Genomic DNA, 14,067 nt, shown 5'->3' with positions numbered 1-14,067 from the left:
AAGCCTCATATGAGTTTTGTTCCATCCCTCCTTACTATTCACTAGTGAATGCTTCATACTTAAGTAAATACTTAAGTACTTTCCAAACACCTGATACAAGCTATCATGACAGCAGTTTGACAGTCTGTTCTGCAAACAGAGTTGGATGAGATAGTACCACCTATAAAAGCTACTCAAAAAGCATTTATATTTATTTACACAAACACCACAATCTATTCCTTTCAGCAGATGGATTTGCAGGTTTAATCTCTTGAGGAAATCTACATTCCCATTTAGAACACACACACCCAGCATCTAAGTTGTTTTTCTAATACCACTTTCCGAATAAATTTTTAATTTGTCCAAGTTCAAGCATTTTCTTACACCCACCCCCCACTCCAAAACCCTCAAGAGGCTGACACAAAATCTGAGTATAGATTAGACTTCTTACCAACTAGCAATAATGTAAACAAGACATTCAGAGAAACAGCATATTTTCATGGGCTTTTGCGGCCAGAATGACATTTCTACTCTGGGGAAACTCCTCTTTCCTGCATTTCCACTCGTGTTCCTCCATAAACCCTGGGCTACCTGGTCAGAGCTGCAGACTTGGAACAGACCACTCAGCTCTACGCTGAAACTCTATATTTTCTCTCCTCTACCCTCAATTCTTCCCAAGCATCGTTAATTTTGGGGGTTTTGCACATACTGCGTAAAAACCTAAGTACCACATGTTCAAGTTCTTTCCTCCAGAAACAGTTCATGATTCTTCAATAATGTTCAAGTCACCGAGATAAACCTAATACAACTTTAGGCTTTCACAGCCCTGTGAAAACATTGCCTGGAGAGCCAAGGTCCCATGGTAGTGAAGAGATTCCTAGTCCAGCTCACTGAAGAAAGAAAACACTTCAGAAATTTCCCATCAGGAAGATCTAGAACTCAAGAATTCTTGCAACTCAAAAGTTTTTGTCTTAACATTTGTTTCACAAACAGTAAAAGCTGTTACACAACATATTTGTTTTCAAAAAAACTGTGGGTATTTATTGAACAATTATGAGGCCACTGGAAGTTTTCATAATTAGATACTACAAAATGTCATAAGCTTTTATAAAGGGATATGCAAAGTTTTCTACAGGACTGAACTGATTTAGCTACAGACAGCAGATAAAGAAAACAGTTTCACTAACATTATAAAAGCAGGTAAGTAATGACAGATTAAGACATACAACAAACAAATATTTCTTAGTTAAAAACATCAGTACAAAGATTGTTCTTCTCACTTCTATTGTTCTAGTTTAGTCTTGTTAGGAACAGGTGGGCACCTCTTGTAGAGAAGAAGTATCACCAGAAGTCTAAGTAGACCTGAAATAAACAAACTGTATTTCAGCAAACAATATTTAATCATAAGCAGGTAAAGTATTCAACATTCTATAAAAACAGAAATGTGTAGAAAGACTGCTTTCACTTGTATCAAGATGCAATATATAACAATATAATGATCAAAAAGCTCATCTTACCAAATATTTTTATGTAATACGGCACCATTTTGATGCATTTAACAATGCACTGTGCAGAAATGCTAAGAAATTCAAATATGCAAAAAGATCACTATGAAACAACTCAGTCTTCTATCCTAAGTAACTTATTTTTAGAATAAACCAGAGATGACTCACACTACGGTAACATTAAAATATACACATCATTCTTAGTGCCCTAAGGTTGGCACAAGCAACTTGTAAATGTCAGAAAAGCATATAAACCTTGTTAATGTTTTCAGAAATTCATTTAAAGATAGAAACAGGTCCAAAAAGATGCCTGTCTAAATGCATTGCAATTACGTTACAATTATTTTCCAAATACACAGATATGCTCTGTTTTTTCTCAGCTCATTACTGACTCAAACAATTTGCCCTTCTGGGATCAATTGTTTGCTAATAAATAATTGTTTACAGTCACAAAATGATATTAAGGAGTATTCTTATTAGTTTTCCTTCTACAGCCTAATAAGATTCAAAACTAGCTGATTCCCAAGAGTCTAACCTTAACCTTGCTGTGTTTAACAGCCCAGGAAATGATGAACCATCTGTTTCAGAAAATAATGGAGGGCCAAGAGGAAATATTGTTTAATTGTAGATTAACCTCCTCATACAGCAGAATGAAGCATCTACAGAATTAGCAACCAATAACTAGCAATGAACAAAAATAACTGAAAGCAACTCTTACTATTACAACAGCAGCAAGTATTCTTTTATCACTTTTTTTTAAAAAACCCTCCCAAATGTATATAACAAGTACAATCTGATTTTGAAAAAAGTTTGAATTATCATCTGATTTTTTTTTTTTTTTAAACACTTGAGAGTGCCCCAGAAATACATACTGAGATAGTTCTGGTTTTACTTTTCCAGGAGTATCAAAATTATTGTAAAACAAACATCTCCAAGTGAGAGATGGTTTATTTATTCCTCTGTAACTTCCACCTCACATCTCCACAGCAATAAAATGGCTGCTCTGAATCAATATACAAGTCATTAGGCAGGGGGTCAGTCCTTGAGGTTTTAAACTCAAGAACTTTTATTCACTTATGTGTCTAATTTACATAACCACTTAGATACTAAATAATGGAGACAACTAAATAAAGTCTAAGACAGTTTGAGTACTAGAAAAAAAAAAATATCCATGACAAATCACAAGAATTTGAAAATAAAAACAACTGCTCCTGTGCTAGCATAATGAAGAGTAGTGCAATTCTGCACTGTGATGGCAATTTTTCTATGTAACATTCACGCCAAAGCCAGCTTAACAGAAATCTTTTACCTCCATCCATCAGTTTACCTCATTTTGACAGCAACAATGATAGAAAAGTGTGTTATCAGGGGGCTGCAGCAAACTCCAACACATAGGAACTGAGAAAGCTTTTCCTTGATTTTACACAACCTTCCCAGAGCGGTGTCTAGACTCACTTCTGACTGTGACAGCTGGGTGTAGACTAGTGTGGAAAGATTTCATTAATTCTAAGTTTTAAATATCCAAACACACTAACATTTACTCAAATTTTTCTTGAATTCTTCACTTAATTCTTGAAGCAATGAGCTAGCAATAAGTCCACAGCTTCATATAATAGCACCTATTCAAAAAGGATAAGAGTTTGACATTCTTCTCCTACTAAACAACTAGGCACAATTTTATCCATCAGACGTCTATCAACCTACGGATATTGAAAGCTTGGGCAAACAAGATAAAATCAAAACCAACCCTACTGTCAAGCTGCACTATCTACTGGCATCAATAATGCTATTCATGAATTTAGGAAAATTAATAAATCTTGGGATGAATGCTCAGAAAGTCTCAAATACAGGTGAAGCATACTCACTTAGGTTTTGTTTCTGCATCTGTCACTTGGCGAATATAGATACCATCTTCAGGATGTTCAATGTCATCCATTTCATACATATATGAAGAAGCTATTGCAAGGGTAGTTCCATCATTGCTGAAGGCAAGTGATGCTATGCTCGTGGGATACCGATGGAACTGACACAGACGCTTTTTATTAAATGGATCCCAAATATTTACAAATCCATCGGAACCTCCTGAAAATTAATTTTCAAAAACTGATTGTAAATTATATTGGAGAGAACAGCAAGACTGAAAACATACACCAAAGGGAAAAATCTACCCGGAATAACTTTGTCAGTAAAAAACAGGATTATACTGAGTTGCATAATTCAGTAAAGAGCACAATAACTATTTCCCAAAATCCCCATTAAAACAATTAACTCTCACTGCATAAAATAATTTTAAAACCCTGCTCACTGCAAGTACAATTTAAAAGCTTAAAAAGTAAGGGCATATGAAGTAAAAACTAACCTGTTTAAATCAAAACTAAAGGAACTGATGCAAGTGTTACAAAAAAAACCCAAGTATCCACTCTACCTGTAGCAAACGTGTTGTGGACATTATGGAAAGAAATAGCATTAACTGGATAAATCTGCTCAATGTTATTTTCCTTCAAACGGTGACATTTGAATGCGTATTTCTTCTTCTGGATTTCTGGACTTGGATCCAAATATTCCACTGCAACACGACCTTCAATAGAACTTAACACATAACCCTACCAAAAAAAAATTTGGAGATATGCATTTTAGAAGTTCACAACTGGAGAATGGATTGCAATACAATTTATCCGATACCCCTCTGAACTCAAAAAACGTGAAGAGTCTTAAACTGTGCACAACCAGAAATTTTTTCTTACCACAGATCCATGGCACCATCAATAAAATTGTTTCTAAGAAAACAGTAATGCAGAAAAAAACTTTCTGAGAGAGATTCTCACTGCACCGTGGTTTTAAGCTGACAGTGAAACTTTTAATTACCCCTGCAGGTCCAAACACAAGTTGATTTGGGGGGGGGGCGGGGAAAGAATGTTAAGAGTAAAGAACCCGTTGTATATCTGAAATATTAGAGATACTCACAGGACTATTTAGTTTCAGAATTACATTAAAATTAGTTCAGAGCTTTATACTAGCAACTAAACACTCAAGTAGAAATAGTATTTTCAGTGAAACTTGATTATAAGTGGTGCCCACTTATCCAGTTAATTACAGTCCTGACTTAGAGCAATCTGAGATGCTTTTATTATAACTTCTGAGTTAAGCCCATAATAGATCTTTTCAGAAATAGGATTGTAATGATATCTAGCTATAGCAAGGTTCTTTAAAATCCATAATACAATACTATCTGGAAGATCAGCTTGTTTTACTATAACTAGAACTGAAAATGGACAAAGTGTTCATGTCAGTTCAGGAACAAGCAACTAGGTCTTGCAATTCCTGTACTATTGCTACGTACACGGGAAAATTCCCTCCCAAATTAGTTTGCCAGAAAAAGCTAATCTTCTTGCTTTACTTCAGAAAGAGAAATACCACAGATACACTACGTTAACCTATGTGGAACAGCTGTATAATCATCTAAATTGTACAATTCCCCCTAGATAATGGATCATGGGTTCTTGAGTGCATGACACGGACTCAGAGTTTAAAAAAAGAAAAATATATAAATGACATTCATCTAGTTCTAATCCTGCCTCTGTTCAGTCTATTGAAGAACCTAGGGCTAAAATGCATAAAGGCTGCTGAGCAACCACCAATTCTGTCTTCCTCTTCTACTGCAACTTGGGGTGAGGGGGGGAGCAGGTTTGTTTTGGTTTTTAATTACATGTCAGCATTGTGATGCATTAAATAAGGTACTTAAAAAAGGAGACAAAACAGAGGAAAAAAAATTAAAACATCACACACTGGTAAGTCAGGGCAAACGTTCCTAAGCTGCAGTATTAAAAAGAGTTAACTTGGAACAAGAAGCCTCATTTCCTACCCCTCTCCCCGAGTTTGATTACAGAACGTCAAAGGCCAGAAGTTTTTTAAAATGAAAAATGCAGAAGACTTGAAAAATAAACCACCATTTTCCATTAAAGAATATTCAACAGAAAAGATGATTACTGACATGATTCCCATACCTGTTTATTTGGAAATGCTCTGATACAGCGGGTCTGGTATTTCAGACTGGATTCTCTTCGCTGCTGAACGTAACCCATGTTCCGCAAATCCCACACCAGCACTCTCCGACCTGCTGTCCCCACAATCAGTCTATCTCCAGACACAGAAAGCGTGTAGACCTTTAAAAAAAAAAAAAATTAGAACATTAGCCTGGATATCCATTGTTCTTTGTACAAAATAGAATGTCAGCAAGACGCAATAACAAAACAGGTGACATCTACAATAGTCTGGAGCTATGGATTTTCCTTTAGCTTTAATTTATAACTCAAATTTAGTATAAACAGCAGTAGCGTGCAGAGTTAGTGATGACACTGATGTAGCATTTCAAAAGCTCACCCTTAGTTCTGTACCCTAGCACACAGCTCAAAAAAAAAAAAATCCAGCCCAGCACAGCCTCATACTATATCTGATTTAGGGAAAAAAAAATACTATGCATATGCAGTTGTACAATTTTAAGTTTCAAGCACATTTGCTCAGTTCCCAGTCTCCAGATCTCAGTGATTTCTAAATAATCTTCCACACACGAGATTTCTTCCTTTTGCTGGTATTACCCATGTTCTACATGCTATGCATGTACAGAGATATTTACACATAATTCAAAGGGGAAATCAGTATTATTCAAGTTTTCCTCAAAAATCATTTCAGGCATTAAATTTATTGGACGTTTCAAGGCAAGAGGAAAAGTTACAGGGAGGGGAGATAGCATGGATATTGGAATTCATCTTTGCTTGGTATGCATAGCTTGCATTCCCCACGATCAATTCATGTTCCTGCAGTTTAGGCCTGCAATGCCACATTACGTGTTTTCCTCTCAGTTTTCCTCTATCTGGTAATCATGTGGTTTTCTTTTTGAACAGAATACTTCAACTGAGCTTTATGTTAATAAATGGAAATAAATTACCAAGAAATCATTACAAAAAACAGTACTTTGTGTACTTTAATAGAACTAAGTGAAATTGAAGAAGCAATATGCTTGGCATCATTAAAAAGGACTGTGGCTTGGAATTCCAACTCCAAAAATTGGCTGAGGTTCTAATTTTTGTTTATCAAATTTCTCATTAAAATATCCAGCACATAAATCATTCTGTTTGCAACTATTACCATTATTAATCTGGAAATATGTTAGAAAAGAAAAAAATGTTCAGTTAAAGGCTGTGCTATCAAATGAATTGCAAGTTGTGGATACACACACAAGATGGAAAGCAGCTGACTATAGCTGTCCTGTCATGGAGTTGCTAACAAGAGCAAACTGTAAGAATGAGCTTTTTCAAAAGTGATATAATGCAGCTAAAATACTTAGGAAACAGATACCATATAAAACTCAGATCAAGAATCAGAAGTGTCAGAGATCTGGTATCCTGCCAGAAGGATTCAATTTACTTTTGGCACGTGCTTGTACAATTTCACTCAAGCACCCAATTTCACTTTCTGGTTCTCTGATAAAGCCCAGTAAAGCTATTTGGTTCTGGTAAAACTGCACTGAAATAGCAGGCAAAACAACTTTCCTCTTCATTTGCTATGAACAACTCTGAACAAGTTACGCTTACAAAAAGTTCATTTTTAACAAAAAACTAAGCAGACAGGTGCGTATGTGTGCGTATACATATACACACAAAACTTCCTTTAACCAATCCACATTCATTCAGCTTGCATTGCTGCTCTAAAATGTGATTGAGCTTCCCTCTTAAGACAGAGGTGCAATGATGGGAAGCATCTTAAATGTTCACATAGGAGTTGCCTAAAATTTCTGATTATCCCAATTGCCAAACCCCACTTACATACAAAAAGGGCAAGAAAACTTTAAGCCAACAGCAGTTACACACCTTAACAAGACCGTTTTTCATATTTCCCTTCATTATTGATGTAAAAATTGATCCAACAATATTAATAAATATTATATAAATGTGTTTGTATACGTGTATGGAAACAAAGGTGTAGAGAACATTAAATATCTTAAATCTTCTTTACAAACTGATGTCACACCTGTATAGTAAGTATTCTTTCTACACCACACAATCATAAATCAAATGAAACCATTGTCATGCAGTTGAGTCGGTGTACACATTTATCAAAGACAGTATTAAAAAAAATGACATAATGAACCTTGCTGAACCAATAAGCAGCTTGATTCACTGTGGCTGTCCATTATATGATATTCTGTCAGCAATTTATCACAGTTCTTTACATGCTACATACAACTATAAATCAAAACTAGAAATAATGCAATTATTTGATTCTGAACAAAGGTCTTCCCAGAAGTAGGTTCAGCTATGTTGTAACAAAAGTAACAGCTATTTAGATGCAATAGGGAACATAATGATGGCTCATAATTATGACTTAACAATACAATGTGACAGAGCTAAATGAAATTTAGGAAAGGTATAGGCAAAAAAAAAAAAACCACACGTGTAAAATTATCTAGCCATCCCCACCTGGTTTTAGGAGTCTATGAAAAAAAGAGAAATTACTGCTCTATAATTCTTTCAATGACACAACTGTAAGCAGTATAAAGATTAACACATCTAACATTAGAAAAAGCTTAAGACATTCCATTGTATATTATTTCTCTTGATCTCTCATTAGCACAGAGGATTTTAGTATTAGGAGAATGTCTAAATTTACTAGGCATTAGTACAATGACAGGTAAATTACAATACAAGCAATTCTGTTCAATCTTTTCATACAAAAAACAAAATATTATTTCAGGCAATGTAAATGGCCTCTTGCTATATCTCTATGCACATTTCAAAACAATCAGATTTTATGACTGCCAGGATCCAACATATCTAAAATCTTAACGTTTAAGGAAATCAATAGCACGTATTAAAATTAAGCCAAGGACTATTAACAATTGGGTGAATTTCACATGCTGTTTTTGTTAGGTTTTCCTTAGTCAAGTTTGGTTTAAGTTATAAGAATTTGGTCCACCACGAGTTTCAAGAATTGTTATGCTCTCCTACTGATAAAAGCTCAAAGCCTTAACCTAAAATCATAATATATTCTGAATATCAGTTTTTTAAAACACATTTTCACAACTTAAAAACCATTAAACGTAACTCTTCAAAGTCAATTCAGTTTAAGACAGCGTCCGGTATGGTGATGTTTAACTACTCAGTGGATGTGTTATTTAACATATCACCTGGAATACAGCATCCAGCACATACCTTCTCAGGTTGAGAGAAAGTTCCTGCATTACATGGAGTTCTGGGATCCCACAGTTTAACTGTTTGATCCCAGCTTCCAGTCACCATGACATTCACTTCTGGGCAATACTCAACACACCTGATCGGAGCATCATGAGCACCAACAAGGTTTTCTGTAAGAAAATACAATCTCTTTACTGGCTCTACAAACAGTCAGAACATGCTGAACAGAGACCAAAAAAAGGACAACTGCAGTACAAACACTATTTTCTGACATTCCCACAGGGGTACTGATGTGGCAGGAGTCCCTTTAAGGACAATTCAGTCTTCAGAAGCATCACTTTTGAAAAAATCAGGATTGTTAAATTTAAAATTTATGTCTCCTGAGATTATGAACAGAAGTTAAGAATTTTAAGCAGCCGCAGAGAGATGTTCAGAGGTATAAAGAAGTGTTCAGCATCACATGGTATCACCACCCTTGACACAGGCACTAAGACAGAAAGCAACATATATATTAACATTACATATCCAGCTTGTATCCTTTAACATTATGACAAAAATTTTTAATATGTAATATTAATTCAAAGTATTAACAAACACTTTTAGGAAGTCATCTTTAACAGGATTACTTGACATTTTCATAACATTACTATGCACACAAGTTTGTCGAGCCTTGGCTATTGGCTGGTTCTAGTGACCACATTCGTGTCAGGCTGAGATTCATTTTTCTTTTTAACACACGTACAAACACACAAAAAGTTAGACAAACTAGCTCGCAGTTTTGCACCCATGAGGCACTGGAACTGTTCCTTTTGAGCAATGTTTTGTTAGGGAAAACAAAAAAAGTAGTACAAGGTCATGACGTTTGACAAAGCAAAAGCTTTATATACATTCTGCCACACATGTGAGAGATCCCTCTAAATATGCCTAAACCACAAACCTTTGAAAAATACCATGTTCAGTTTTAGTTCATCTTAGTTAATTCCCCCTAATTAAGACACAGTAGCCTATGGCAGAGCAGGATTATCATCAGAAATCCAATTCAAGGCATGCCACAAGCAGCTACCAAGCTTTCTGGCAAACTGCCAAATGCTTCCCTGCTTTTAGGTGGCACTTAGTAGGGCCACTAGTTGTTCTGCTAAAGGCACACACGATGTGAACCTCAGTCAGCGTGATGAGTATATAGCTATTTCCTTTCTGTCCATTTTCACCTTAAAACAATAAAAATAAAACACACGTGTAAAATACATCGATGAACAGTCATCACATGAAAAGTTTAAACCCTCAATTCAGCAGCAACAGATCTGGCCCTTCTGTTAAAGGCATTATAGCACAATCTTAATTATACAGCAATTGAATCATTAGTGCCTCGGTGACCAGAAAGGGCTGCACAGCAAAGAAGCCTGCTGAGCACTGACAACTTAAAATCAACAGAGATTACTACTTAAAGCAAATATTCCCCTTCTAAAAAACTTTAAAGATATTCTGCTCACCTAAGTATATAAATCTGAAGTTTAGGCCAGTTGTTGAGACCACTTACAGAATTCAACCCGCTTACCTTGGTCCGTGTTTAGATCGTGCATTTTCAACTGCTGATCTAATCCTCCACTCCAGGCATGGGTAGGATCCTACAAAGCAAAATATTTCACTTTATGACATGTATTAAGTTTCTCTGGCTGCTATACATTTAACCTTCTAGGCTCGTAACACAGGACTTGCTTTCAAGAGTTTGGGGAAGATGGGAATTAAGACACAAGACTCAAGATCTTGTACAGATCTAAACAGGCAAGATGACAGAAGCTTTGCAAAATAAGTTGAAGTAAAGCGCTTTGAGCAATACAATTTTTAGTTAATTTAAAACTAAAAAGAAACAAAAGCAGTTAGAGGCTATATCAAATCAATTCTATAACAGCAAACAAATAATGCTTCTTTTTAAATGACTGCCGACTTAAGCCAGTTAGACTTAATAGAAGTCTATTCCCTCTAAAATTAATTTGGAAACTAGAAACTACTTGAGAAGTTGTGTGTTGATCCACAGTACAGTATCAGCTATGTGACAAAACATTCAGTGAAAAAAGCACAAGCAGAATTAAAAATTTAAACTGATCTTTAAAACATTCAGTAACACATCGAGATCAAGTCACTGGAGGACATACCAGAATACAGTGCAAAGAAAAAGAAGCTAACTGAAACCTTCTATTAAAAAAAAAAGCAAAACAAAAAAGTGGCACAAAAACTTAAAACTATTCATATTTCAAATTTATTACATTAGAAAAAAAAAAATCAAGTATCTGGTAAATGGCTCACTTGGAACTCTGGAACAATGCCGTGCTTCCAAAACAACCCAGTATGAGAAGGTTAAAAAGAAAAGAATAATTGGCTATGGGCACTTACTGTGAATAATAACTTCAGGCTATATACTACCAGTATGACTCTTTCTTACAAAGACACACACAATTTACCGTAACACTGCAGAAACAGAACAAACCAGCTCAAATTACTTTTCCCTACCACTTCTAGCAGAAGTAAATTAGTTGCGTGCCTACACCCTTCACAGAAAATACTAATATTCCGGACTAGAACAATGTTCATTAAAAGAAGAATCATTGGCAGAAGCTTTTTTAAAAAAAAAAAAAAATAGAATTCAGGTGGATTTCACTATCCCTTTAATTTCAGTGACTGACAATTTCTCATGTACCTTGGCCATTACATGTCTATAAAATAATAATTGCAAAAACCACCTCACACGCTTACATAAAAAGCACAGTCAAGGACAGCTCCTGAATGTTGGTATTTGAGTCTCATGGTGTTGGCAGGAACATCGTAGAGGCGGACAGTTGTGTCCCAGGACGAAACAAGCAGAAACTGAGATGTATTTGGACTAAACTTTACTGATGAAATACCATCATCTGGAGTTTGATTTAGTTTGAATTCGTTTGATCCGGTCATCTGAAAAGACAACAATGCACAGATACAATTTTAGACATAACAAGAACATAAGCATAGTAAGCTAGCTAGCTAACTGATCCATCTTAAAGGTAGCTTAAAGTAGACCCAAGAAGTTTACTAGTTTTTATGCAGGAAAAAGTTCCGATTTCTAGTAAACTCTCTAAAATACTAATCCCTGTCCAAACCCTCAGTAAATTCCTCACCCTAAAGAGAGCTTTTACACTTAAATATCAAATATAACATGGAATAACACTTTTTGTACTGTATATTAATATCATCTATAAGCTTAGATATTGTTATTTACAAATGTATTTGTCCTCACTCTGTATATGGTTGTATTTTTTAAAGTATTTCTAAATTACTGTGAGCACAAAGAAGTTACTTTAAAAAACACAAACAAGCAGAAAGGAATCCAATTTGAAAACTCCAACAAGAAATGTTGATCTGTTCCTGATTTGGTATGACTGCCATATACTTCTGAGAATCACAACTGGATCATCTTTTAAACAGTTTCAGGCTCTCTGCAAGTTTCCAATCCTTAGGCTTCCATAAGTGTTATAAAATATTTCCAATGAAACTGTTTTAAGATATTTTTTTTTCCCTCTTAAGAGTCTAAAGAAAGTCAGGTAAGAAAGGAAAGTTATGCTCTGTGGAGTACTGAAATATAAAGCATATAAAGCATAAAGCAAAATGTAAATGCAACGTGGCTAGAAAAAAAAAAATCAACAATTCAATGACAGATCAGTGACTCTGAAGGTGACTGCAGCACTCACTTCACAGGACTAGTTGTATATATAAAAATTCAAAGAAAGAGAGCAGAAGCTATGAACAGGGAATTCTGCCTGGGAACACAGTGCAGACCTAACAAACACTCTGAAAGAAGAAACTCCTCATTATGTGTACACCAACAAAACCATCAAAACTTCAGAAAACCTTAACAGCACATTTCCCTTCTGCTAAACAGACAGAGAAATAAATTAGCACAGATTTTCTAGACTACTATCATTCCTGAATTTGTATGTACAACTGCAGAGGTAAGATTAAACCTCTGAAAATAAATCAAGAAAGAACGAGTACATGAACTAGGACAAAGTCCAAGTTTAGTGCACAGTTATTCTAGTTCAACACTTGTCAGCAACTACATCATCAAGTTGTGTAACAAATGTAAGCACTGCACATTCTTACACTGGAAAAAATCTTAACTGGGAGCTTTGGTAGGTGTTCTGCAACACATCCTTAAAAAAAAATCAACCTACTATGTAAATATAAAGTGCTATTTCTGCTATTTAAACATGAAGTGGGAAAAAAACTTTTAAGAATAGTAAATTAAAACTTCACCTCCTTTTTCAGCTCTGCTTTGGGAATACTTGGGCAAAAGACAAGATAGACTTGAGAATCTGCTAACACATATTTCTATGTGAATACGAGACAGAATTCAGCAGCACCTCCATCACAATGTGCCTCAGTAAGTATTTCAGGGGGATATACAAAAACAGAAAATCTAAAGGAATTCAGAACAACTACAAAAATTAGCTAATTGCCTTGTCTACTTGTGGCAGAAAATTCAACACACATGAGGGTTTAAAGCACCTGGTACACCAGTGACTAACCAGCCCAAAAGCAATTAATAAAGAAGTTACTTATATCAGAAACCTAGAAGGATCTCCTAAAGTTATTTTTAATCCAGAAAAACATATAAAACATCAGAATTCAAATATATCCTTCCCTTCACATACATTACCAAACCCCCCCCCCCCCAACTGCTTCACAATCGGGATTGCCAAACAACAGTAATTGTCGTGCCCACCTCAAACTACAAATTCCAGGTAAAATGTTCAAGCACCACAAGAGATAACTCATAAAGACAACATTACAGGGAAGATGCACGCTGCTGAAACTGCGATGCTGACTTAAACTACAGGGTGCACCTTTGCAATTCTGTCATTCCCAAAAGCTCACTGTCACTGAGCGGATAAATCGGTGCTGTTACAGCTCCCCTTAACACAGCATGCTCTATCACTTAGGCAGCCGATAAGCGCTTCGCCAACAAAGCGGGCCGCTTAGTTGGAAGCGTCAGGACGACCAGCCTCTCTTTCTCGTTAAGAGGACATTGACAGTACCGTTTTCATATTGCACGAGTTTTTCTCGCTGCTCCACGCAACGCAACAGAAAAACTTTCTTCCTGCAGCAGAGGCGGATGACGGAAGCCCCGCGGCGCCAGAGACACAGTCGCTCTCGCAGTCCGGTCCCGGAGAAGCACGTCGGGATGAAGGAGATGCTGCCGGCTGCGGCGGGAAGATAAAACAGCGAGAGAAGGGCCCGAGAACCGCGTGAGGGCCGAGGCTCCAGCACCCGCGGCCCCGCCGGGGAAGGGACACGAAACGGGGGCACCTCGGTGAGGCGGCGGGAAAGGCCGCGGCGCCTGACGCGGCTGAGGGGAGGCGGCC

General features: G+C 36.3%; 1 protein-coding gene across 2 annotated transcripts; it reads right to left on the bottom strand.

Moving 5' to 3' along the window:
• Positions 1 to 993: 993 nt before the first annotated feature.
• On the bottom strand, positions 994 to 14,061 carry BUB3 (BUB3, mitotic checkpoint protein). Of its 2 annotated transcripts, XM_026851457.1 has the most exons (8): positions 13,741 to 14,061; positions 11,426 to 11,620; positions 10,230 to 10,299; positions 8,693 to 8,844; positions 5,489 to 5,647; positions 3,910 to 4,087; positions 3,350 to 3,566; positions 994 to 1,341 (listed from the first exon to the last, which is right to left on the bottom strand). In XM_026851457.1, exons 1-8 carry the CDS (start codon positions 13,747 to 13,749, stop codon positions 1,332 to 1,334), a joined length of 990 nt encoding a protein of 329 aa, XP_026707258.1. In that variant the 5' UTR covers positions 13,750 to 14,061; the 3' UTR covers positions 994 to 1,331. The 2 variants fall into 2 exon arrangements, with proteins under 2 accessions (XP_026707258.1, XP_026707259.1); XM_026851458.1 differs by lacking the exon at positions 994 to 1,341 and having other exon boundaries at positions 3,346 to 3,566.
• Positions 14,062 to 14,067: the final 6 nt, after the last annotated feature.

The sequence above is a fragment of the Athene cunicularia genome, assembly GCF_003259725.1.
Source record: "Athene cunicularia isolate RWA chromosome 6 unlocalized genomic scaffold, athCun1 chr6_part1, whole genome shotgun sequence".
Lineage (NCBI taxonomy): Eukaryota > Metazoa > Chordata > Aves > Strigiformes > Strigidae > Athene > Athene cunicularia.
Note: the sequence above shows the minus strand (reverse complement) of the source record. Positions and strands in the feature narration are given on the sequence as shown.

Bases quoted from the DNA above. Each gene is read 5' to 3' on its own strand.
- BUB3 (XM_026851457.1), bottom strand. The intron at 10,300-11,425 runs GTAAGCGTGTGA...TTTGCTTTGTAG, and splicing joins TCCTTGACTGTGCTTTTTAT to GATCCTACCCATGCCTGGAG. The intron at 8,845-10,229 runs GTAAGCGGGTTG...ATTTTCTTACAG, and splicing joins CGATCTAAACACGGACCAAG to AAAACCTTGTTGGTGCTCAT.